Source organism: Eumetopias jubatus, unplaced genomic scaffold (genome assembly GCF_037043125.1).
Source record: "Eumetopias jubatus isolate StellerSeaLion01/CBP00866 unplaced genomic scaffold, mEumJub1_p1.0 scaffold_1, whole genome shotgun sequence".
Classification (NCBI taxonomy): domain Eukaryota; kingdom Metazoa; phylum Chordata; class Mammalia; order Carnivora; family Otariidae; genus Eumetopias; species Eumetopias jubatus.
This window is the reverse complement of record NW_028274807.1, coordinates 201,158,087-201,181,867: the sequence shown is the minus strand read 5'-3', so window position 1 is coordinate 201,181,867 and position 23,781 is coordinate 201,158,087. Positions and strand designations below refer to the sequence as shown.

At 38.5% G+C, this 23,781-nt stretch overlaps 1 protein-coding gene across 3 annotated transcripts in view; it reads right to left on the bottom strand.

Moving 5' to 3' along the window:
• The window catches only part of SMARCC1 (SWI/SNF related BAF chromatin remodeling complex subunit C1), a 174,715-nt gene that overhangs the window by 61,516 nt on the left and 89,418 nt on the right, over positions 1–23,781 (bottom strand). For all 3 annotated transcript variants that reach the window (XM_028095898.2, XM_028095899.2, XM_028095900.2), the window contains exons 16-21: positions 23,008–23,121; positions 22,242–22,395; positions 21,669–21,782; positions 15,692–15,751; positions 7,856–8,114; positions 6,599–6,760 (exon numbers count right to left, since the gene is read on the bottom strand). In XM_028095898.2, the coding sequence (XP_027951699.1) occupies positions 6,599–6,760; positions 7,856–8,114; positions 15,692–15,751; positions 21,669–21,782; positions 22,242–22,395; positions 23,008–23,121 (863 nt within the window). The remainder of the gene's footprint in view (positions 1–6,598; positions 6,761–7,855; positions 8,115–15,691; positions 15,752–21,668; positions 21,783–22,241; positions 22,396–23,007; positions 23,122–23,781) is intronic.

The following is a 23,781-nucleotide window of genomic DNA, read 5'->3' as shown; positions in this document are numbered from 1 at the left end:
CTTCTCCCTCTCCCACTCCTCCTGCTTGTGTTCCCTCTCTTGCTGTGTCTCTCTCTGTCAAATAAACAAATAAAATCTTAAAACTAACTAAATAAAGAAATGTAAAATCGGTACCTCCTTTCCTTGAACTCCCTATCCGGAAGGTGGCTCACAAGGAAAGGAGGTACACTGTTGCCTTCACATCACAATTTTGCTGAGCCAATTCCACAGCAAGAACCATTTGCTGTCTCCTAATATATTCTATCAGTCACAGCGCAACATAAATCCCATTAACTATCACAGGCCAGCATTAAGTTACAATTCTATTTACAACTCATTCCAAAATATTCACACTATACTGGTATTTTCCTTTGCCCTTATTAAATGGTAAAAGGGCCCAAATTCTGTGGCTGCAACTACTGAGTATCCACTGCACTTCAGAGAGGTTTTCTGATAGGCTATTTCCAGCTACTATGAATGAAGATTACTTTCCGTGCCATTCAAAGATTCACGCCCTGCCGCCTCCAGTGCTTCCTGCGGCAGTCAGATCCAAGCTTTGCACACTGCGGAAACCATACATTCACTACTGAGTCAGAAAAAGGACCCCACAAGACTGAAGTCGCTAGATTTTGTTTTTGTCCTGCTAAATTAGAAATGGCTAAGTTTGCAACCTGTTTCTTAACCCCTGATGCTCTATGGTATCACCTACCAAAATTTTAAAAACAGATTTACATGTAGAAACTTTCCCCTGATTTTGCAAAGTACAGAAACTTCTTTGAATCAAACTAAGAAGGTGGTGCCAACCCTTTTCAATTCCATGACCACAGGGAACCAAAGACCCTGCAAAATGAACCAAAACCACAAAAAGTAGATGAAAGTAAGACATTTCCCAGGCATTCAATAGGCCCAGGCTTCCCCTGCCTGAGCTGGGCACTGCCTGGTGGCGCAGAATCAATAAAAAGCAAGACGGATGTGGCTGGGCTTGCTAATTTGGGAATCCATCTAAGAAAAATAAGTGAGCTTTCAAACTAAGAAATACTATGGATACTCTGTTAAGAACAGGTCAATAATTTGCTTTGAGGGCTAAAAGTGAGAGTTTTGATTAATCTGTTTCCAGATATATCTGCAAAATGAAACTGCTAGATTGACACTTTTAAGAAAGCAAAGGCCACAAGAGGGGTAGGACCTGTGCAACCTAATGGAAATCAGAAGGTTTTTTGCTTGAAGAGACCTCACTGGTATCTACTCAAACCACCCAGAACAGAGCACCAGGAGGTCAGAGGGTATCATCTGTGGAGTACTGCCTGGCAGTTTTACTTTTTACTTCACATATCCTTTATTCTATAAGAATGAAAGAGACAAAAATGAAATGACTGCAGTTGAAGCATAATTAATAAACTGTATACAACTTAGAGATGGAATTAGGCAAGGTGACAGCAAGAAACCTTTAGCTTGAGTTATTCATCAGAAATTATTTCATAATGAAAAGAAAAAATTAATGAACAATGTAAGAAATGTTGGGAATACACTACTGATAATTGTATATAAAATATTTTACCCTGGTGTGAAAATTAGCCTCTTTTAACATATAGGAACACTTGCCAGAAGCCAGGTATTGCTTATGAAGCTACTCCTAAAATTTACTCCTCTTCACAATAAATTAAATAAAAATAATCAAAAGTCCTTAACAGCAAAAATGTCATCTGTCCAATATCACAAACTAACCTAACTATACAGTACGTTATAGGGAGTACCTAACCATCACTTTCGTGCCACACGAGAGAACTCAGAGCTAATGAAGGCAAATAATTTTGAAAGTGCTATAGCTATTCAGGGCAGACCCAAAAGTACAAAAACTAAGTCTGCAAAATCCTAAAATCCAACAAAAAAATATGCTGTCTATAAGAGACCTATCTTAGATCCAAAGACACAAACAGACTGAAGAGTAAATTAATGGAAAAAGATATTCCACGCAAACACAGTAACCAAAAGAGAGCTGGAGTGGTATCCTAATATGAGATAGAAGAGACTTTCAGGCAAAAAAAGGTTAGAGAGAAAACAAAAGATGTTATATAATGATAAAAAGGCCAATTCGTGAGAAAGACAGAACAATTATAAAGATGTATGCAACTAACAAAATATATGAAGCAAAACCAGACAGAACTGAAGGAAGAAATATAGATCGTTCAACAATAATAGTTGGAAATTTCAAGACATCACTCTCAGTGAAGGATAGACCAACTAGAAAAATGACAGACAACTTGAACAACACTATAAACCAGCCAGACCAAACATACACAGACGATGCCATTCAACAATAGAATACAAAAGGAATATTCACCAGGCTAATATATTAGACAACAAAACAAGTCTCAGAAAATTTTAAAAGATAGAAACCACACAAATTATCTTTTCTGAATACAATGGAATGAAATTAGAAACTGGTAACAGAAGAAAATCTAAAAAAAAATCACTAATTGGTATATACTAAACAACACACTCTTAAAACCACCCATGGGTCAAAGAAGAAACCAAAAAGGAAATTATAAAATACTTTGAGAAGCATTAAAACAAAAATAAAATATGTCTAAATTTACAGAACACAGTAAAAGGAGTACTGAGAGGGAAATTTATATAGCTATAGAAGTCAACATTATAATAAAGAAGAAAGATCTCAAATCAATATCCCATCCTCCAAAGTAAGGAAATATTAAAATGCAGACCAAACTTAGGGGCACCTGTGTGGCTCAGCTCGTTGAGCATCTGACTCTTGATTTTGGCTCAGGTCATGATCTCTGCTCAGATCGTGATCTCAGGGTCGTGGAATCGAGCCCCACGGTGGGCTCCATGCTCAGAGGGCAGTGTGCTTGAGATTCTTTCCCTCTCCTTTCCCTACCTCCCAACCTCTCTAAAATAAATCTTTAAAAAAAAAAAAAAGGTAAGAAAGGAAACTTGCAACAACAAGCAAAAGGAAAGAATAAAGATTACAGTGGAGATAACTTAGAGAATAGAAAAACAACAGAATCACTGAAATCCAAAGTCGGTAAAACTGGTAAGTCTTTATCTAGATTGATGAAGGAAAAAAAAAAGAGTGGACCAAATTACTAAAATCAGGAATGAAAATGGGGACACTACTACCAACCTTATAGAAATAAAAAGGTACAATGTAAAAAGACATTATAAACTTTTTTAAAAAATAGCTTTACTGAGATATAATTCATATACCATACAACCAACCCATTAAAAGGGTACAGCTAGATATTCACAGATACATGCAACCATGACCACAGTAAATTTTAAAACCTTTCGATCATCTCAAACAGAAATCCCATACTCTTTAGCTATTATTCCCTTTTGCCTGTTCCTCCTAGCCTTAAGCAACCATTAATCTACTTTCTATAAATCTGCCTGTTTGTATTTCATATAATTGGAATTAAATAATATATTGTCTCTTCTCACTGTTTTTTTTACCCCACCTACCATGTTTTCAAGGATGATCCATGAGGTCGCATATGTCAGTACTTCTTTCTATTTTATGGTTGAATAATATTCCCATTGTAATACCACATTGTTTATCCATTCAGCAGCTGATAGACATTTGAATTGTTTCCACTTTTGGTTGTTATGATTTGTGTGTGTGTGTGTGTGTGTGTGTCACCAACAAATGAGACAATGTACATGAAATGGACAAATTTCTAGTAAGATATGCACACTACCAAAACTGACTCAAAGAGAAATAGAAAACCTAAACAGACTTGGAACAAGTAAACAGATTAAATCAGTTCTTTAAAAAATATTAAAAATCAGGACTTGATGGCTTCCTATGTGAATTCCAGCAAACGTACAGAAGAATGAGCACAGGGCAACCCTCTCAGATACCCTCCCTCCTCGGGAACTTTGTACTATCACTTTGTTATCGCTCAATAAACCTTGCTTTGCTGCCCACCACTCTGTCTGGTCTACCTCTCCATTCTTCAAAGCCCCTTGACCAAGAATCACAGGCACCGACAGAGAAAAAAATCCAATAACACCCATGCTTTAATAAAACCATCATTCTGCACGGAAGGAAGGAAGGAAGGAAGAATAAGCATCAATAATTTTCAAACTCTTCAAAAAAATAAAGAACAATTCCTAACTCATTCTTAGAGGTCAGTACTACTCTGACATCAAACCAGATAAAGTTATCACAAAAAATGAAAAGTACTCAACAAATGTCCCTTATGAATACGGATGCAAAAATCCTCAACGAAATACTAGAAGCAAACTAAATCCAATAGAGTATTAGGTGGAATATTCCCATAATCAATCAAGTGGGATTTATCCCAGGACTGCAAAAGTGGTTCAACAGGCAAGAATCAATTAATACAACGTATTTAAAGAAAAAAGTAAAAACACCACATGGTTATCTCAATTGATACAGAAAAAGCAGTTGGCAAACTGCAACATCTTTTCAGGATAAAAACATTCAACAAATTATGTATAGAGGGAATTTCCCTAAACTTGGTAAAAGAAATGTAGGAAAATCCAGCAGCTAACGTCATACTTAATAATGAAATGCTTTCCTCTTAAGATCAGGAAAGTAATTTCACTTACAAAAGCATTCAAAAGAATAAAATACAAAGGAATAAATTTAACTAAAGGAAATGTAATACAGGCGCCAAGAACTGCAAGACTAAAAATTTCAAAACAATGCTTAAATTAAGGAAGATCTAAATAAATGGAAAGACATCCTGTGTTCAAGGATTGAAAGACTTCATATTGTTAAGATGGCAATACTCCCCAAATTGAATGAAAATGAAAACCACTACATAAACACCCCAGTTGCATTTTTTTTAAAAGCGGAGGTGGGGGAACAAATATTGGTGAGGATGTGGAAGTCAGAACATTCATACGTTGCTGGTGAAAACATAAAATGGTAGAACCACTACAGAAAACAGTTGACTAGTTTCTCGAAAAGCTAAACATAAAATTACCAGTTGATCCAGTAATCCCACTCCTAGGTACAGAGAATTGAAAAACCTATGTTCACACAACATCCTGCACCTCAATGTTCATAATAATGAAAAAATGGAAACAATACAAATATACATGAACTGATGAACGGAGAAGTAAAATGTGGTATTATCCACTGAAAGAGTATTATTCAGCACAGAAAGGCATAAAGTAGTGATTTTATACTACAAATGGATGAACTTTGAAAACCTTATGCTAAGTGAAAGAAGTCAGACACAAAAGCCCGCGTACTGCATGATTCTATTTACAGGAAATGTATAGAATATAGGCAAATCCACACTGGCAGAATGCAGATTAGTGGTTACTAGGGCTGAGGAGAGAAGAAATGGGAAATACCTGCTTAACTGGTATGGGATTATCTTTTGGGGTGATCAAAGTGTTCTGGAGTTAGTGGTGATGGATGCACAACACTGTGAATGTACTAGAAGCTACTAGACTGTATACCTTTAAGTGATTAAAATAGAGAATTTTAAGGCGCCTGGGTGGCTCAGTTGGTTAAGCAACTGCCTTCAGCTCGGGTCATGATCCTGGAGTCCCGGGATTGAGTCCCGCATCGGGATCCCTGCTCAGCGGGGAGTCTGCTTCTCCCTCTGACCCTCTTCCCTCTTGTGCTCTCTGTCTCTCATTCTCTCTCTCTCAAATAAATAAATAAATAAATCTTTAAAAAAAAATAGAGAATTTTATAAGAATTTTACCTCAATTAAAAACAAAAAACAACGAACTTAAACCTACCCAGCAACATATAAATGAAAATAATCATGTAAGTCCTTCCAGTATTCCTATGTTCACATGCTCAAAACCTAGATCTAAAAACAGGCATCGTGGCGCCTGGGTGGCTCAGTTGGTTAAGCAACTGCCTTCGGCTCAGGTCATGATCCTGGAGTCCCGGGATCGAGTCCCACATCGGGCTCCCTGCTCAGCGGGGAGTCTGCTTCCCCCTCTGCCCCTCCCTCCCCTCATGCTCTCTCTCTCTCATTCTCTCTCAAATAAATAAATAAAATCTTTAAAAAATAAATAAATAAATAAATAAAAATAAAAACAGGCATCACAGGGCACCTGGCTGGCTCAGTCGGTGGAACGTGTGACTCTTGATCTCGGGGTCTTGATTATGAGCCCCAGTTGGGTGTAGAGATTACTTAAATAAATAAATAAATCTTAAAAATTGGCATCAGATACTTCACAACTGTGATGTTATTAACAGCTCTCAGACAACCTTTAAATTCTATCATAAAAGGAAGGGATAAGAGAAAAAAAATCATACACTAATCTTAAGGGACAAGTTGATAGTAATCATCGTTCTTACTTTTTTTTTTTTTAAGATTTTATTTATTTATTTGACAGAGAGAGACACAGCGAGAGAGGGAACACAAGCAGGGGGAGTGGGGGAGGGAGAAGCAGGCTTCCCGCTGAGCAGGAGCCCGACGCAGGGCTCAATCCCAGGACCCCAGGATCATGACCTGAGCGGAAGGCAGACGCTTAACGACTGAGCCACCCAGGTGCCCCCATTGTTCTTACTTTTAAATGCAAATAGGCCCAATTATTTTAGCAAGCTGATAGGAAATTACGACATCTATTAGTCCTGTCCTTGGGGACAGCTATAACTCACCAAGTTTCTCTGGCTCATCAGGTCCTGTGCCTGCAATGCAGCTGCTCTCCAGGCCATAGGTGGGATCCACTTTCCCAGAAGCCCGTGCTGCTTCTTGCACTTTCTTGACATGAGCTTCGACCAATTCCAGTGGCACTTCCTCTCGGACCCGAGAAAACTCCTCTGTTCAAGAGTAAAAATGGAATAGTGTGACCTGGTTTTGCAAAAATATATGCTTTAATGTAAATCACTAGGAAATCCAACACATAGGGTCTTGCATAGTGACTTTTCTGGGGACTCAGTCTTATCTATCCCAGCAAAACAAGAACGTCAAATGAGACAGTAATGTACACTAATGAAATTCTATGGTTCTATGTTTTAACTTACATGTCACAGTACTCTGCTGTACGAACAGAGATTTCTAAATCTCCATTAGTAACAATCAAAATTTCTGCCCAGGGCGCCTGGGTGGCTCAGTTGGTTAAGCGACTGCTTTCGGCTCAGGTCATGATCAGGTCCCGGGATCGAGTCCCGCATCAGGCTCCCTGCTCGGCAGGGAGTCTGCTTCTCCCTCTGACCCTCCCCCCTCTCATGTGCTCTCTATCTCTCATTCTCGCTCTCTCAAATAAATAAATAAAATCTTTAAAAAAAAAAATTAAAAAAAAAATTTCTGCCCAAACTTAATCTAACTCTGCAGGCTAGATTAATAAAGCAAACAAGGATTAAACAACCAGAAATCCAAGAAAGGGTTTTACAGCATGAGAAAGTTCTAATTATAATAAAATCAAACAATGTTAAATTGTTCTTTTGCTAGTTAGGTCAAAGTCCAAATGAATCACAAAATATACCACAAAAATTCTGTTTTGCCCCTCCCATTCTTAATAAATGCTCTTAATTTTAAAACTATTATATTTTAGGGGTGCCTGGGTGGTTTAGTTGGTTGGGCATCTGACTTTGGCTCAGGTCATGATCTCAGAGTCTCGGGATCGAGCCCCGAGTCAGGCTCCCAGCTCAATGTGGAGTCTGCTCCTCCCTCTCCCTCTCCCCTGCAACGCCCCGCTTGTGCATGCATTCTCTCAAATAAATAAAATCTTAAAAAAATATATTATAGTATTTTAAATATAACATAAAGGGGTAATGTCTGATTTTCTGCTATATAACTCAAATGAACATAGCAGCTGATAACACTTAAATCTGAAACAACTTGTAAATGAAGGAAAGTATTAAACCATTATCTGAAACTACTACGTTGGCTACATGGTTCAGGAAAGTCCATACCCAAAGCTGCTTTTGCTGCAGCAGATGCCACGCGAGGGTCCACCACAGATGCCAAAAAAGCAACAGTGCTCATGACTGGGTTTCCTGACTGACTGAAAGGGACAGGCTGGTAGGCCAGGGGCCCCAAGGAAGCATCCGAATTCTCAAGGTATGGGTCCTCAATAGGAAGCCTCAGAAAGTGGAGGATGCATTCATCCTGAGTACGACTTCCAACATGCTCTGACACTTTGTTCCAATCATCCTTATACATCTCCAGGGCCTACAACAGAAAAAAACCAGGAGCTTTAGTATCAGGTAATATGTAACAATATCAGAAGCCTGTGACTGTTCTTTACACGGATTTTTAAAAAAATAATGAAAATGATTATAGAGTCCATAAGAAAATAGGTAGATTTGACTGCTTTCCTAATTGTATTAAATCTCAATCGGCAAAATAAATAAAAAGCATACATATATAAAAGGGAGAATAACTGTCTTTCATTAATAAACACAATTGTTTATATAGAAAACCCAAAGAAATGTACAAAAAGATACTAAAACTAAAAGGTTTAGCAAAGTCACAGGACAGACGTGGAATAGAAAAACTCAATTTTATTTCAATGAAAAGTTTTAAATTGGAAAAAAGTATTTAAAATACAACAAAAATGAAATACCTAGGAATAATTATAATAAAGAATGTGTAAGATCAACATGCTGGAAAACATAAAGCACGCTGAGAGAAATTAAAGATCTAAATAAATTAAGAGCTACACCATGTTCATCCATCAGCAGTCTCAATATTAAGATGTCAACTCTCTCCACACTGAATAACAGGTTCAACACAATCCCATTCAAACTCCAAGTCTTTTTTGTTAGAAATTAAGAAACTGGTACTAAAATTTATAAAGTGTGTAAATTTCCAATTTAAAAATTCATAATCTGTCAGAGAAAAATGCTGAAAAACTTTCAAAAAAAAGTAAAAGCAGTGTCCAAGGGGGAGAGGAACAGAATGTTATGAAGAAAATCAAGGAATTAATTGGAGAAAAAGAATGTATTCAGTGGTTGATCAAAGTTGCTATTCCTACATGATTCTCAACCAGGGGCAATTCTGCCTCCTTGGGGACATTTTTGGGGAGGTGCTACTAGCATCTAGTGGGTAGAGGCCCCGGATGCTGTTAAACACTGTACAATACACGTAAGAAGAGCCACCACAACAAAAATCTGGCCCAAATGTGGATTGCAGGAAGCTGAAAAATCCTGCTCTAGAGCCTGATTTGCAGATCTACACTGTGAGATGAGCTTGTGAGATGGTTCTTTCCAAGTTTATTAAGTAAATTATATTTTTTAAAAGGTTTTATTTATTTTTTTGACAGAGAGAGAGACAGCGAGAGAGGGAATACAAGCAGGGGGAGTGGGAGAGAGAGAGAAGCAGGCTTCCCGCGGAGCAGGGAGCCCGATGTGGGGCTCGATCCCAGGACACTGGGAACATAACCTGAGCTGAAGGCAGATGCTTAACAACTGAGCCACCCAGGTGCCCCTATTAAGTAAATTCTTAACCCAGGGCTCCAACTGCTGCCCCAGGCTTGCCTTCTTGCTGGAGTGGTAGAGGACTCCTCAAAACCCCCACCAGCAGATGGTCTTACTCATTAAATCTCTTGAATGACAAGGCTAATTCTGGGTTTCCTCTGGATAGCCAGTGGCCTCAGGTAGTTCTAAAAGGAATTACTTAGAAAAAAGACCTAGATTGTAACAAAAAAGAAAAATCAATCTCTCTCCCTAGGGTCCTTGGGGCCAGAAACATATAATTGGGGCTATCTTATGTTTCCGATTATGGGGAGATTTTCTTGGGATACTCTACCATAGTCTTTTCAAATAAACTTATTAAAAATTTTTTCTTCCTTTTTCTTCCTCAGCCAGAGTAAAATAAGAAAGTCCAGGAAGTTTTTTCCAGAATACAGCTAAGAAACCCTTTGACATGCAAAATTCAGTAAAGAGTCAGTGTCCAGAAAAGCGTAAGGCTGGGAATGTGAAGATCCAAGCCTGGGCACTGACGGTAGCATTACGTAACAGGAAATCGAAGACTTGTTTTCAAACAGAACATGGTGACAGACTGGCTGGGAAGGAGGGGGAGGGCTAATATATTAGCAGACATTTTACAGTACTACAAAACACCTTCATTCTTCCTGCTATGACCTGGGTCCCATCACCGCTCTTTAACTGGATTCTCAGAATCGCCTATCTCTCTAACCTTAAATTCATCTTTCTTCCTATTGCCAGAATGAATTATGTTTCACACATGACACTGTCTCTCCTCTGCCTAAAACTATTTCCTTGCTTATAATTATCTTACGGAATTAAGTCCAAACAGGATCAGGGCTCTGGCCCACTCCACCACTCTCTCTCCTCTTTCATGTTCTACAAATATCCTGATCCCAAACACTCTTCCTAGTTATTGTGCCTCTGGACACACTGCTCTGCACCAGAAATACTATGTACTACAGCCAACACAGCCGTCCGATTCCCGGGAAGCTATGAGTCTCATCCACCCAACCTGTCACACAGCCATCCCTCTAGAAAGGACTTACTCCAGGTACAGCTCCAATTGTGAAGTTAAGGACGCTACACTTGTGCTGTGTTTTAACCTGTTTCTGTGACCCGCTACAGTACAAATCCTTTCAGTGTAGAGTCTATGGCCTAGCCATCTCAGTCTGCAGTCTGCCACAGCGCCCAATAAAACCTGCTGAACTTAACCACAGGGAACTGGACTAGACCAGGAAAAGAATGTGAGTTTTCCTTGGCTCCAAATGTAAAAAACCACCCAGTAAAAAAAGGCTTTTCCTCAAGACAACTGTATTTTTTTTTAAACTGGAAGACATACTCATCTAAAATGTAATTCAAAATTATACAGAAAAAAATATTTCTTGGGTGACCTATCAAGGAAAGGCACATATCAGGTACATGCAGACCATGAGGAAATCTTTGATGCTGTTTACTATCTTCCAAAGCTACTGTTTCTGTGATCTAGCCAGTATAAAGTATGTGAAGAACTCTTCTAGTGATCAACGTTAATAACCTTCATGGCTTTTATCTGCAGGTACAAGATTCCATGTCCACTAGTCATCTAAGGGAAAATAAATACAAGGCATGAGAAAGCAAAGCAGGCATGAGAAAGACTAAAGTTAACAAAGGAGAACTGATACGCTCCCAGACTCAGGTTTTGTCAATTTCAAGCCCAGGCACAATTACAATGATCAGGAAGACTACATTATCAGCTGTGGACTTAACTTGTGAAAGCCTCTCTTAAAAATCTCTGTCATCACTATGGAACAGAATGGTGCCATTTCTTCTTCCACTCTGGCAGCCTCATTCTGTCAATGCAACTTCAAACTGATGGGACGGACCAGGTTAGCCTTTCGTGGCTTCTTAAATTGGTGACTCATTTTCAGGTGGCATACCTGGAATTCCTCACACATTTTACAAATGAAATCTACTCAGACAAGTCTCCATCATCTTTATCTTATGCAATATATTTTTTCAAAAAACTAATATAAAGCCTTGTATTAGCCTTCATGTCTACCAACTCAAGGTCTTTTTCAAACTGCATTTATTCATCCCATGTGTAGATTCCACATTGGTTATTTGCAAAACTGAAACTATGCCTCCTAAAATCTGTAATAAGACAATGAACTGAACATACCCACTGATAATAACCTACAGCATTCCATATAAGAACTGTGCTTTGATGAGAGACCATATCAAATAAGGTGTTAAAATAAAAGTGGGTGGTCTAAGAATAGTCTAAAATAGTTGGGATGCTGCCTGTGTGATATACTTGTCTAATAAAATAGTGTGATTTCGGGGGGCGGGGAACCACAGACCTTAACAAATCTTCCAGATTTATGTATTTATTAGGAAAAAATTAACTGGTTTTGGTTATAAATCCATCATAAATCCACTTCAAATTCTTAAGCTATTAATTACCAATAAATAAACTATAGAAATAGAAGGTGTTAGTGGTAACAATACTGCTGGGGAGCCTCTGTATAACCGAAAACAATACCTGTTGATTCAACTGCATGTTTAAAAGAAAACCCAACCACTGGACAGGTTCCACCTGCAGGAGAAAAAAATGCACTATTGTGTAAGGATACTGTGGTTTTCTTGGATATGTCCAGGGTAAATAGCAGCTCAGCCATTCTGGCCTCACTCCTGTATTTATTATTCACTATTCTTAAATGTAGAAGAGGAGAAAATTTTGAATATCAGTGTGTAGCAAGAACAAGAACCGATAAGACTGGTGCTGCACAGCTAAATTTCTCCCCAGAGCCCAGAGACTCTAAAAAAGCAATATGAAAGTGTATTATATTCCCTCCAAGTACTGGGAACTTTTAAGTTAACATCCATGCAGATAGGACTGGACAAAACAGTCCTGAAATAAATAAAAGGTGGCTCAGAAAAGAAGCTCTCTGCATATCACTGATAATGAATGAATAGATGAGAGTACATTAAAATAGTAGTAAAAAAAGAAATCTTTTTGAATTTTAATCCAGAGAGAGAGATTAAGAGAAAAGAAGGAAAAGTAGAAGAGGGGTGTAAAAAAAGGAAATTGTTAACACACCACTAAAACTTCTTAAAAACACAACTGTTGGAACAACTCAAAAAACCAAATTAAAGCAGTACAGGACCATGAGCCATCAGCAGGTCCAGTATCTCAGTGTGGCCTGAAGACCCACAGGGCACCAGTCTTTCAGGGGGGCCCAGAGACCAACCCATTTTCCTAGTAACAACAGGACACTGCTGCCTTTTTTCATTATAAGGGCATCTGCACAATCGGTGCAAAAGCAGTGGTGAGTGATCTGCCCACCCTCCGCATGATCAAGGCAGTAGCGCCAGACTGTCTTCAGGGTCACTCTAGTCTTTACCGCCACATACTCACAAAAGTAATCCAACTTTAAAATTATTAATTTTATAAATCTAAAGATTGAAGTCCACTTGTTTTCAGTATTTGGTACTATGAAATGTGAGGTACACGAGAGGACTAAAAATCAACCATCCAAGCATGATGGTGGTCTGAAGGAAAAGCACTGTTCAACCACCTGAGTTTCAAGCTCAACTAGCCATTTGCACAGAAGACCGTTTTTATTAGAACAAATGGCTAATACACCATGGTTTGGAGACACAGATATCTTGCGGACGTTTTCTGATCAGCACAGGAGTTCTGACCTGCTCCGTTTCTGACCAGGCAAGGCCACCCTGCCTCAGGTATCGTGGTGGGCCCCCACTCTGGGGAGGTCACCATACTGATGCCAAACTGAGTGCAGACACCCAGGTAGCATAGCAGACTCCTGTCCAGAACCCCAGGCTTTAAGCAATCCTCCTGCCTTAGCCTCCCGAGTATCTGAGACTAACAGGTACTCGCCACCACAATGGCCCAGCAGACATGCTCTCAAAAGCAAACAGGACTCTCAAAAATTCACTGTGAGGGACGCCTGGGTGGCTCAGTTGGTTAAGTGTCCAACTCTTGACCTCAGCTCACGTCTTGATCTCAGGGTCGTGAGTTCAAGCCCTGCATGGGCTCCATGCTGGGCACGGAGCTTACTTTAAAAAAAAAAAAAAGGAATAAAAATTAAATGTCACTTCAAAGAAAGCTGAGAATCTGTTGCCAACGATTAAGTGAAAATTAGAATTCTGAAAAATACATACCTGTCATGAAAGCCTATCCTATGGGAATACTTATAATTATTTGAAAAGGCCATTAAGATACTCTTTCTGTTTCCAAATACAGATGCAGGTCATGCCAGATTTTCTTAATATACTTAAATTAAAACAACATATATGCTGGAAAAGCAAATATGAAAATCCAGCTGTATTCTAATAAGCCAGGCATTATAGATATTACTAATGTGTAACACCAGACTTTTCAGTAATATCTGTTTTCCAGTCTATTTTTCATAAAATTGTTATGTTAACTTGCAATGGGTTTACTGTTATTTTTAAGTAAATTAGTTTTCTCAGTTTTAATTTACAATACAGGAAAATACTGACAAGCTCACAAACAAAAACTCTTTGAAGTCCTCAATATAATTTTTAAGAGTGTAAGTATATCCTGAGACCAAAAAGTTTGACAACTGCTGACCTAGTCTAATCTTCTATTTGATACTTGATTTCTGAATTGTAAATGTTACACATGATCTACAAGTCTGGATCACATGAATACTCTACTGAAAGGGAGCTCTCAGCCTCTGTAAATTCACTGCTCTAAAGTTAAGAGACAAAGCAGGCACTGTAAGTCACCAGCAACAATCATTCCCTTCCTCCAGGTTGACCCCACTAATGAAACTAGAAAACCATGTTTGTTTTCCCGGCATCACCTGTGGTACTTGGTGAGCACTGAGACCAATTCTGAACAATGAGGTAGAAGAGAAAGACTGATGAGCGGCTTCTGGTTAAGCTTTTCATTTCAAGAAGAGCCCAAGAAGAAAAGGCCCCAGGAAGGCCCTTTCCAACGTTCTTCCTATTTTGAATGGGGATATGAAGCCAGGGAACAAACCAGCCTTCCTGTGACCAGAAGAGAACACAGGGAGACAGAACATGGACACGTGAAGAAGGTGGGACAAAACAACAGAAAAGCTAGGAACCTGATGATATACTTGAGCAGTGAAAAGAATGTTGAGGGGCGCCTGGGTGGCTCAGTCGGTTAAGTGTCTGCCTTCGGCTCAGGTCATGATCCCAGAGTCCTGGGATAGAGCCCCTGAGTTAGGCTCCCTGCTCAGCCCGAAGTCTGCTTCTCCCTCTCCTTCTGCCCCTTCCCCCTGCACTCTCTCAAATAAATAAAATCATTAAAAAGAAAATGTTGGAACTGCCAATCTGAAGACAGCCAGTTGAACAAAAAAACCAATGTCCTTTTGGTTTAATCTACTGCTAATTAGATTTAGTTCTTTGTAGGCAAAAGCATTCCTAAGAGATTAAACAGTAAACTTCCTCATTTAGTTCTAATTTAGCTCTCACATGCACATTCTACCCTCAACTACTAAGTAGTGTCACACAGTCTTCACTTTACCCAAAGATTGTTCTGTGACAAAAGACAAACGGTCCTTCTTCAGAAATGCTTGATAAATATGGAACCCAATATTCTATACTTCTTACTCTCTAGGGCAAAAATAATTGCTAAGATTCACCTGTGTAAGTATTTGCAAGAATCTCCAAGACATGAAGAAATCCAAAAAGCATTCAACAAGTTGACGGAAAGATATCTTGAATTATCACTGGTTTACCAGAGTGTTCTGCTTTCAAGGACAAAACAGTATTTTCAGGGACAGATGTCTTTATCTACTTCTCTGGAATCCTTTTGGGAAATACAGAGGTCGTACACTCAAATGCATACAAGCACCGGAGAACGCATCAACAATGACCAAGGTGGGCTAAGTTTAAAGAAAACTGGAATCTGAAGAAACATTCCACTTCAAAGGAACATCTGCTCCTCAAGGTCAGCCAATTATTGCTACATGGGGATGAGGAGCCAGAACTGCCACATCTTCCAATTTTGGATGAAAAATTAGAAATCTAGACTACTTTTGCAAAGCTCTAGTATTTGTTTCATATTGGCAAAGATTTAAAATAAACAAAACAACACAACCCGGGCCAAAAAAACACATATCCAGGCTTGATCTTCCCTACTGATAGCCAGTACATCACTTCAAGGTATGGTATTTAATGATGGCCCAAGAAAATTCTATTAAAACTCAATACATGGTTCAAAAAACTTTAGGATTAATTCCAAAGGTATATTTCACTGCTCACACAAATGAAGTACCCATCTCCTATGTGGTAATGGGGCTCTGCTATTAACGTGCTTACCTCCAGGAGCAAAAGGGTCTCCTGTTCAGTCCATTCTCTTCCAGCACTAGCACCTTTACTCTAAAGAAACAAAACCAGAAATTAGGTACTCGTTTCTAAAGGCTGAACATGGAGCTCAGCAGGAGTCCCTTCTATGTAGAGGGGGCTATTTTATGCAAACCACCAAGTAAGTCCCTGAGCAACAGGGATAAAACACTTAAGGACACTCAACTTCTAACACAAAGGCAGACTTATTTCTGAAGATTTCTTGCTGTCTATCAAGGACTCATAGACCATTCAGATATATTATTCCTATTATTTTGATATTTAAAAATACCTTTTGAAGCGACAAAGGCTACAATATTTTAATGCATACCATGAATTGGCTATGATATTATACATAATACAAATATTTGGTATAACTTGAAGGAAGTACTTTTTCCAAGATTCAAAGACAAATTATACTACATATAAATTACTCTGAAGGATTCTTAATTCCAACTGCAACAAGTTCATATTCTCAATTTTAACACCTATAATCACCAACTGATTCCTTAAACTTTAAATCACTCTTTCTATAAGAATCCCTTTAGTTGCCAATTCACGTGAGCATGGGGGTAAAAGAAAGCCAACGTTGTTATGTAAAAATTAAGATTTGTGAATTGATTCATACGTCTTGAGTTGGTAGGCCCTGCTCCATTCATAGACTAGCAGAGGACTGGATGTATGGTATACCTGACATTATTCTTCATGTGTAAATGTTACTAATTCAAAATATACATTCTACCACAGCCCTTCTCTGAAAACTCTTATTTTGGGAGATTACAATTTAATAAACGAAGAGAAAATTTCTATGGTCTGTGATTTCCTTGTTTGTGACAATAAAGCTTCTCAAGTTATTTGACTCAACCTTTCTGCATAACTGTGCTACTGTGGGTAAAAATTAAATTATGACTTGCTAGGTGGTTTCCATGGTATTCAACACATACCATTCTGAAATTTTTGCAAAAAATGTACTAAAAGTAAGTAGTCCTTTACAGAATAAAGAGGAATCTAAGCATTGTAGAATTCAAGTCTCACAACATGACTCTGAGAAGAAAAAAATGCATATAGCTATAATTCATAATACATTGTTCAGATTCCTTAACGATTACTTTACAACAACCAATGTTCATCTTTTAGTGAACCAAACTCAGAAGTGACCATCAATCAGATTTGGAGCTCCAAGAGGAACAAAATTCATTAACATTTCACCTAAATTCTAAAGAAGGCAAACCTGACTACAGGAAAGATCCTTATAACCTACACATGACAGCATTTACTGGGTACGTGCACAGCAAGCATTTCTCTACCTCTCAGCTATATAGTTTTTCCTCTTGATAAAAACTGGTTCTGGGAAGAGTGCATAATCTCAACAGGACCCATGAGATGTTTATGGGGGGTTTTGCATGATTTTAGAAATTTTTTCGTTTGTATTTATTGGGGTAGAATGCATGTACCATAAAATACCCAAATCTTCGGTGTAAAGTTAAACACAATTTCACATATACACCCATGTAACAACCACTCAAATCAACATCCAAGGGGTCTCCTTTAAACCTCAAGTTGATAGCAACCCACGTAAGTACACACTATTCTCAATTCTATAGTCATAGGTTAGTTTTTCCTGGATCTGAACTTTGTAAAACCATTCAGTATGAGTTTGTGGGTATGGCTTAATATTATGTCAATGACATTCAACCAAACACTTTACATAAAGGAAGTCAATTCTTTTCATTTCTGTGTTAATATTACATTGTTTGAATAAACCACAATTTATCCATTATATGCTTGATTGATCACTGTTTACAGTTTTTGGCTATCTTGGATAAGGCTGCTAAGGACATTCATGCATATTCTTGTATATATTCATTCTTTTTTTAAACTTATTTATATAGCCAGGGGTTCAGTGACTGGGTGTGTTTTTTATATATATACATATATATATTTATATTTAGCTATAATAGTGTTCCCTCCACTTTTATTTCCTGGAAGAGTTTATATAGGTTGGTATTACTTCTTCCTTAAATGTTTGGTACAGGGACACCTGGGTGGCTCAGTCGGTTGGGTGTCTGCCTTTGGCTCAGGTCATGATCCCAGGGTCCTGGGATCGAGTCCCGCATTGGGCTCCTTGCTCCGCAGGGAGCTTGCTTCTCCCTCTGCCTGCTGTTCCCCCTGCTTGTGTTCGCTCTCTGACAAATAAATACATCAATAAATCTTAAAAAAAAAAAAAAGATTTTGGTACAAAAGGATCAGTAGAATCATGTGGGCCTAGAATTTTATACTCATGAAGGTGTTGCACCATACACAGATATAACACATACAAGGTTACTCTAACGCATGAAGCTTCCTGCGGCTACTGTAACCACATTATCACAGATTTGATGGCCTAAAAGAACAAAAATTCATTCTCTCACAGCTCAGAAAGCTGGAAGTCCAAAATCAACACAACTGAGACAAAGATCATGGTGTTAGCAGGGCCGCACTCCCTCTGGATGCTCTCGGAGAGAATTCATTCTACGCCTCTTCTGTTTTCTGGTGGCTGCCTCAGAACTCCTTAGTTTATAGCCACCTCATTTTAACCTATGCTCCCTGAGCAGGGAGCCTGATGCGGGACTCAATCCCAGGACCCTGGGATCATGACCTGAGCCAAAGGCAGACATTTTTAACTGACTGAGCCACCCAGGCGCCCTGTCCTTTCCTCTTCTGTCTGCAAATCTCTCAGCATCCATCTCTTGTAAGAACATATATCATAAAGGTGCCTGGGTGGCTCAGTTAGTTAAGCCTCCGACTCTTTGATTTCGGCTCAGGTTATGATGATCTTAGGGTGGTGAGATCGAGCCCCATGTCAGGCTCTACACTGGGCGAGAAACCTGCTTAAGATTCTCTCTCTCCCTGTCTCTCTTTTCTGATCTGTAATTTGTGTCCTCTCCTTTCTTCTTGATCACTCTTTCAGAGGCTTATCAAATTTATTGATCCTTTCCAATAACCACCTCCTTATTTCATTAATTTTGTATTGTTTTTCTGGTTTTGATTTCTAGCTTAATTTTATTGTGGTTATAGCCAACCACATTTATATCACATGCATGAAATCATACAACCACATTTTATAGTATCACTCCTTTAAAATTTCTTGAGACCCATTTTATGGCTCAGAACTAAATATACTTTGGTGAGTGTTCCCCAAGAACTTTATAAGAATGTGTTTTCAGGGCGCCTGAGTGGCTCAGTTGGTTAACTGTCTGCCTTCAGCTCACATCATGATCTCAGGGTCCTGGGACTGAGCCCCACATCAGACTCTGATCAGTGGGGAGTCTGCTTCTCCAATATCCCCCAACCCGCTCGATCTCTCTCTCTCAAATAAATAAAACCTTAAAAAAAAAAGGCTTTTACTGTTATTTTGCATAGAGCTTTCTACATAACAAGTAGGTCATATTGGTTCACAGTGTTGATCTAAGTCTTCTCTTACTGACTTTCAATCTACTTGTATCAATTACTGAGAATGGATTACTGAAATTTCCAACTATAATTGTGTGTCTGCCTATTGCTCCTTTCTATTCTATCAGTTTTTGCTTTATATATTTTGAAGTTTTTTAATTAACTATACACATATTTAGGACAATTACGTCTTTTTTTTTTTTTAAGATTTTATTTATCTATTTGACAGAGAGAGACACCGAGAGAGGAACACAAGCAGGGAGACTGGGAGAGGGAGAAGCAGACTCCCCGCTGAGCAGGGAGCCCAATGTGGGGCTCCATCCCAGGACCCCACGATCATGACCTGAGCCAAAGGCAGACACTTAACAACTGAGCCACCCAGGCACCAATTATATCCTTTTGATTAACTCCTTTATCATTATGAAATGTCCACGGTTTAATTCTGGTAAAATGACTTGTCCTAATGTCTACTTTTGCTAAAATTAACATAATGACTCTGGTGTTCTTTTGATTAATGTTTAGAAGGTATGTCTTTTGTCATTCTTTTATTCTTATATTTCACATGGATTTCTTATAGACAATATAGGCTTGTACTTAGTTTATGCAATTTGACAATCTCTGCTGCTTAATGGGATTACAACCACTTACACCTAAGGTTATTACTATCCCCGTGGACATATGTACACCTATCATCTTGCTATTTTCTACTTGGCACATCTATCCCCTGCCTTTCTCACTCCTTCTCTCTTATGGAGTAACTTTTTTGGAGTCTTATTGTTTTTATCTCCATCATTAACTTTTTAGTTACGGGTCTTTAATTACTCTTATGATTCACAATCCTCCCGTCCAACTTGCCACGGTGCATCTTCAAATACTACATTACACATCCTATCTCGTAGAGGAACTGTAACACAGTGTACTTCCCGTTTCCTCTCCTGTGCCTTGAGCCCTGTTTGCTCTTTAACATTCTCATGTTGTAAACCTATCATTCTTAGTTTGAATAGCCTACTACCCTCTCATACAACTGCAAATGAGGAGAAAACCTCTCCTCACGGACTCAGGTGTTGACCTCTTCTGGCATTCACCCTCCCTCTTCCGCATAGATCCAGGCCTCTTCCAAAACGCTTTGCCAAAGTATTAGTCTAACCTGAATCAGCATTTTGATCACATTTCTAAAAGATATCAGGACTTTAACTCCATCTAATTGTCTCTTCTGTGCCATTTTGGTCATTTCTACATGCCATAAACCCCCAAAAATCATCGCTGCTTCAACAGTCCACATTCCTTAACCACACATTCATCCATTGCCCTGGACCGCTTCCTTCCTAGTCACGTGCGTCCATCAGGGATCAGAGTCCTTCATCCTGAAAACCTTCCCTCGGTTTTCCTACACTGTGTGCTAGTGATGCTCTCACACCTTCTCAATGTCCTTATTGCCATTCCCCTCCTGAAAGGTACTTCTACTGGAAACACAGCTCCAGAACAAAAGCTTCACTTTCAGCACTTTAAAATGTTTTTATGCTGTCCACTCTGGCTTCTGTCAAGTCAGGCATCAGGGCGCCTGGGTGGCTCAGTCAGTTAAGCGACTGCCTTCGGCTCAGGTCATGATCCTGGAGTCCCGGGATCAAGTCCCGCATCGGGCTCCCTGCTCAGCGAGGAACCTGCTTCTCCCTCTGGCCCTCCCCCCTGTCATGTGCTCTCTCTCTCTCTCTCATTCTCACGCTCTCAAAATAAATAAATAAATCTTTAAAAAAAAAAAAAAGTCAGGCATCAGTTTTATGATTGTTCCTTTGAATTTAATGTGTCCTCCAACCCCACTCACCCCCCACAATGTGGCTTTTTTTTAAGGTAAGTTTAAGCATGATGTGCCTGAATGTAGTTTCCTCTGTATCCAAATTTGGATCTGTTCAGACTGTTTATGAGTTGGTATCTTTTTTTTTTAAATCAAAAATGTTTAGCCACTACATCTTCAAGTATCACTTTTGCTTCATTCTTTCTCTTCCTACAGGTCTCTAATGCTAAACATGAAGTCTTCTCACAGTAGCCCACGTGTCCCTTGTGCTCCATTCCCTCTGTCCCCCTCCCTCACCCTCATCCAATTTCTTTTTCCCTTGGTGCTTCAGTTTCAATATATCTACTATCCTGTCTGAGCTCACTAATTCTGTCTTCTGTTGTGTTTAGCCTACTGCTAAAACCATCCAATGAGTTAATTTCAGACATATTTTTAAATTATACAATATTTGATTCTTTCTATAGATTTCAATTATGTTGAAACTCTCCACTTTTCCTTGTTTTCTTTAACATATTAATCAGTTACTTTAAAATACCTATATTCTAACCATACAGAAGAAATGGTAAGATAAGTGATTGTTGTTTTATAAAATGCCAACAGGTTAAGTAGAATGAGCATATTCTTACACTACAGAAAGTAAGTTTCTTATGAAAAATGACACTCCTTAGAAGGAGAAATAAGAGGACATGCTGGATTGCAGCCCAGCTGTGCCTAGAAAAAAGTCCTTACCTTTGCTAAGGTTTTCTTGGAGTAAATGTCAGTACGAAGACCAAAGTTCTGCAAATCAATTGGTTTTTCCTTGTTCTTCTCAGGAAAATTCAACATCTGCTGAGCAGCAGGGACCTAGGAGTTGGAAAAATGATAAATGGCTGTATTCACCTCTACAAAGTCAAGGGGATAGATTAAAGCACTGTCTAACACTGATACATAAGGAGATTTAAAAAAATAAATACCCACACCTTCACCCTATACATTCCAACATACTGTATAAGCAACATTTTTCTGCCTTTTTTAAATCCCAGAGAAAACAGACAACAAATTTTCTTTAATGTGCTCTCCCATTTCATGTGAAGAACAATTTATACCTTAGACTCATGTTACGCTAACTTAAGGCTATATAAAATCTGGTTGACATACTGATCTTTTCAAGAATGTGTGGATGGATGTCCACTTTCCAAATGTTAGAAAGGGGAAAAAGTTTCACACAATCAGTGTATAGTGGAATAATACCTAATATTAGTTTATTAGTGTAATAATTACTAATGCCAGAATTATAATAATATTAGTGTAATAATTAGTTACCTGAGGTGATCGAAGATGTAGAGGCACAAGCCCAGAGGGGGTATCAGCTAATACATTAAAATGAGGAGTAGGAGGAGGTCCCATTGCCATGGGCCGACTTTCTGGATCCACTTGGTAATTAACAAGCCCCCACTGCTCTAAAAAGGCATGAACCCTGGAAGAGTAAAGCTCTGAAAGTTAAAATCTAGAGAATGTACCCCATCTCCTTGGTAACCATCATTACATTTCATTAAAACATAAGAACAATAAAACAAGTAAATATTCTCTGTAGGCTATGAGCCATCACAAAGTTAACTGACAAGTCCGGTTTGTTGAATGAGGGACAATTTCTATAAACTTTCTATAAACTTTCAATGTTGACAGCATAGCACCCCAATACCTAGTACAAAGCCTAATTATTTCAATCACAGAAATAAGAAATATTCATTTAAGTTCATAGTGAAAGAACTCACACACAGACCAAATTCAAAGAAGGAGATTCACATTTGATTTGTTTCTTCAGACAGATCTAATGTACAGAGCTTTTGCACTCTCCATCCTTGGTCATTTTATGATTTTATTATATAATAAAAGATGTCAATGGTAAAATCTTAAAACGAGGAGAAAACGCCAAGGTATTAAATACATTCAACCCCTAAATAAAAGAAATGTGACTAAGGTATTTTATTAACAAAGAAAATATCGAGTTTAATCAATCAAACATTGAACAGCAGTGCATCAGTAACCACCTGAAGTGAAGCGTCTGAGAAAAAGTCAGGCGTTTTACCTCATCACAGCACACACGTCTCCAGTCAAGTTCCTCCGACAAGCAGTGCTGGTTAAATATTCTTGGGGGTTTAGGCGATATGTGTCAATCATAAAATTTCGATATGCCAAGTATCTAAAAAGCAGTGGCAAAATTCATAAGGTGGACACACATCCTTTCAGAAATAACTCATAGAGCCAAAAATCATCATATTCCTCACAACCAAATCCAACAAAAAGTTAATATTCCAACCAACAACAGTATTGAGTATTTACAGTCATGAATGTAACCAAGGATAAGAACCCCTAATATGCAAAACAACTATTTATTAATCTTTAACAACAGTAAGTAAAATGGAGTAAAATCTGATGAAGTTAATGTGAAGTAACGCAGAGAACCTGGCTGGCTCAGTTGGTAGAGCATGCGACTCTTCATCTCGGGGACATGAGTTCGAGATCCACACTGGGCACAGAGTTTACGTTAAAAAATAATAATAACAATAGTAATAGTAATAATGTGAGCTAACTTAAATACAAAAATGATCACAGGAGTGAATAGATAAATCCTTAGTTCCCTGAAGAATTTACAAATAACACCTGGTTACTCAGGCTGCCTCTCTTATTATTGTGTATCCAACCATAATTCATTTAAACGTCACAATTTCTCCATAAGGTAGGGTGTACTATCATCTCATTTATCAGTGAGCAAACTAAAGCACAGAGTGATTAAAGAATGTGTCCTAGACCACAAGTCTGGTTAAGTGTGGAGCTAGAATTCGACATGAGGGGCAGGGGG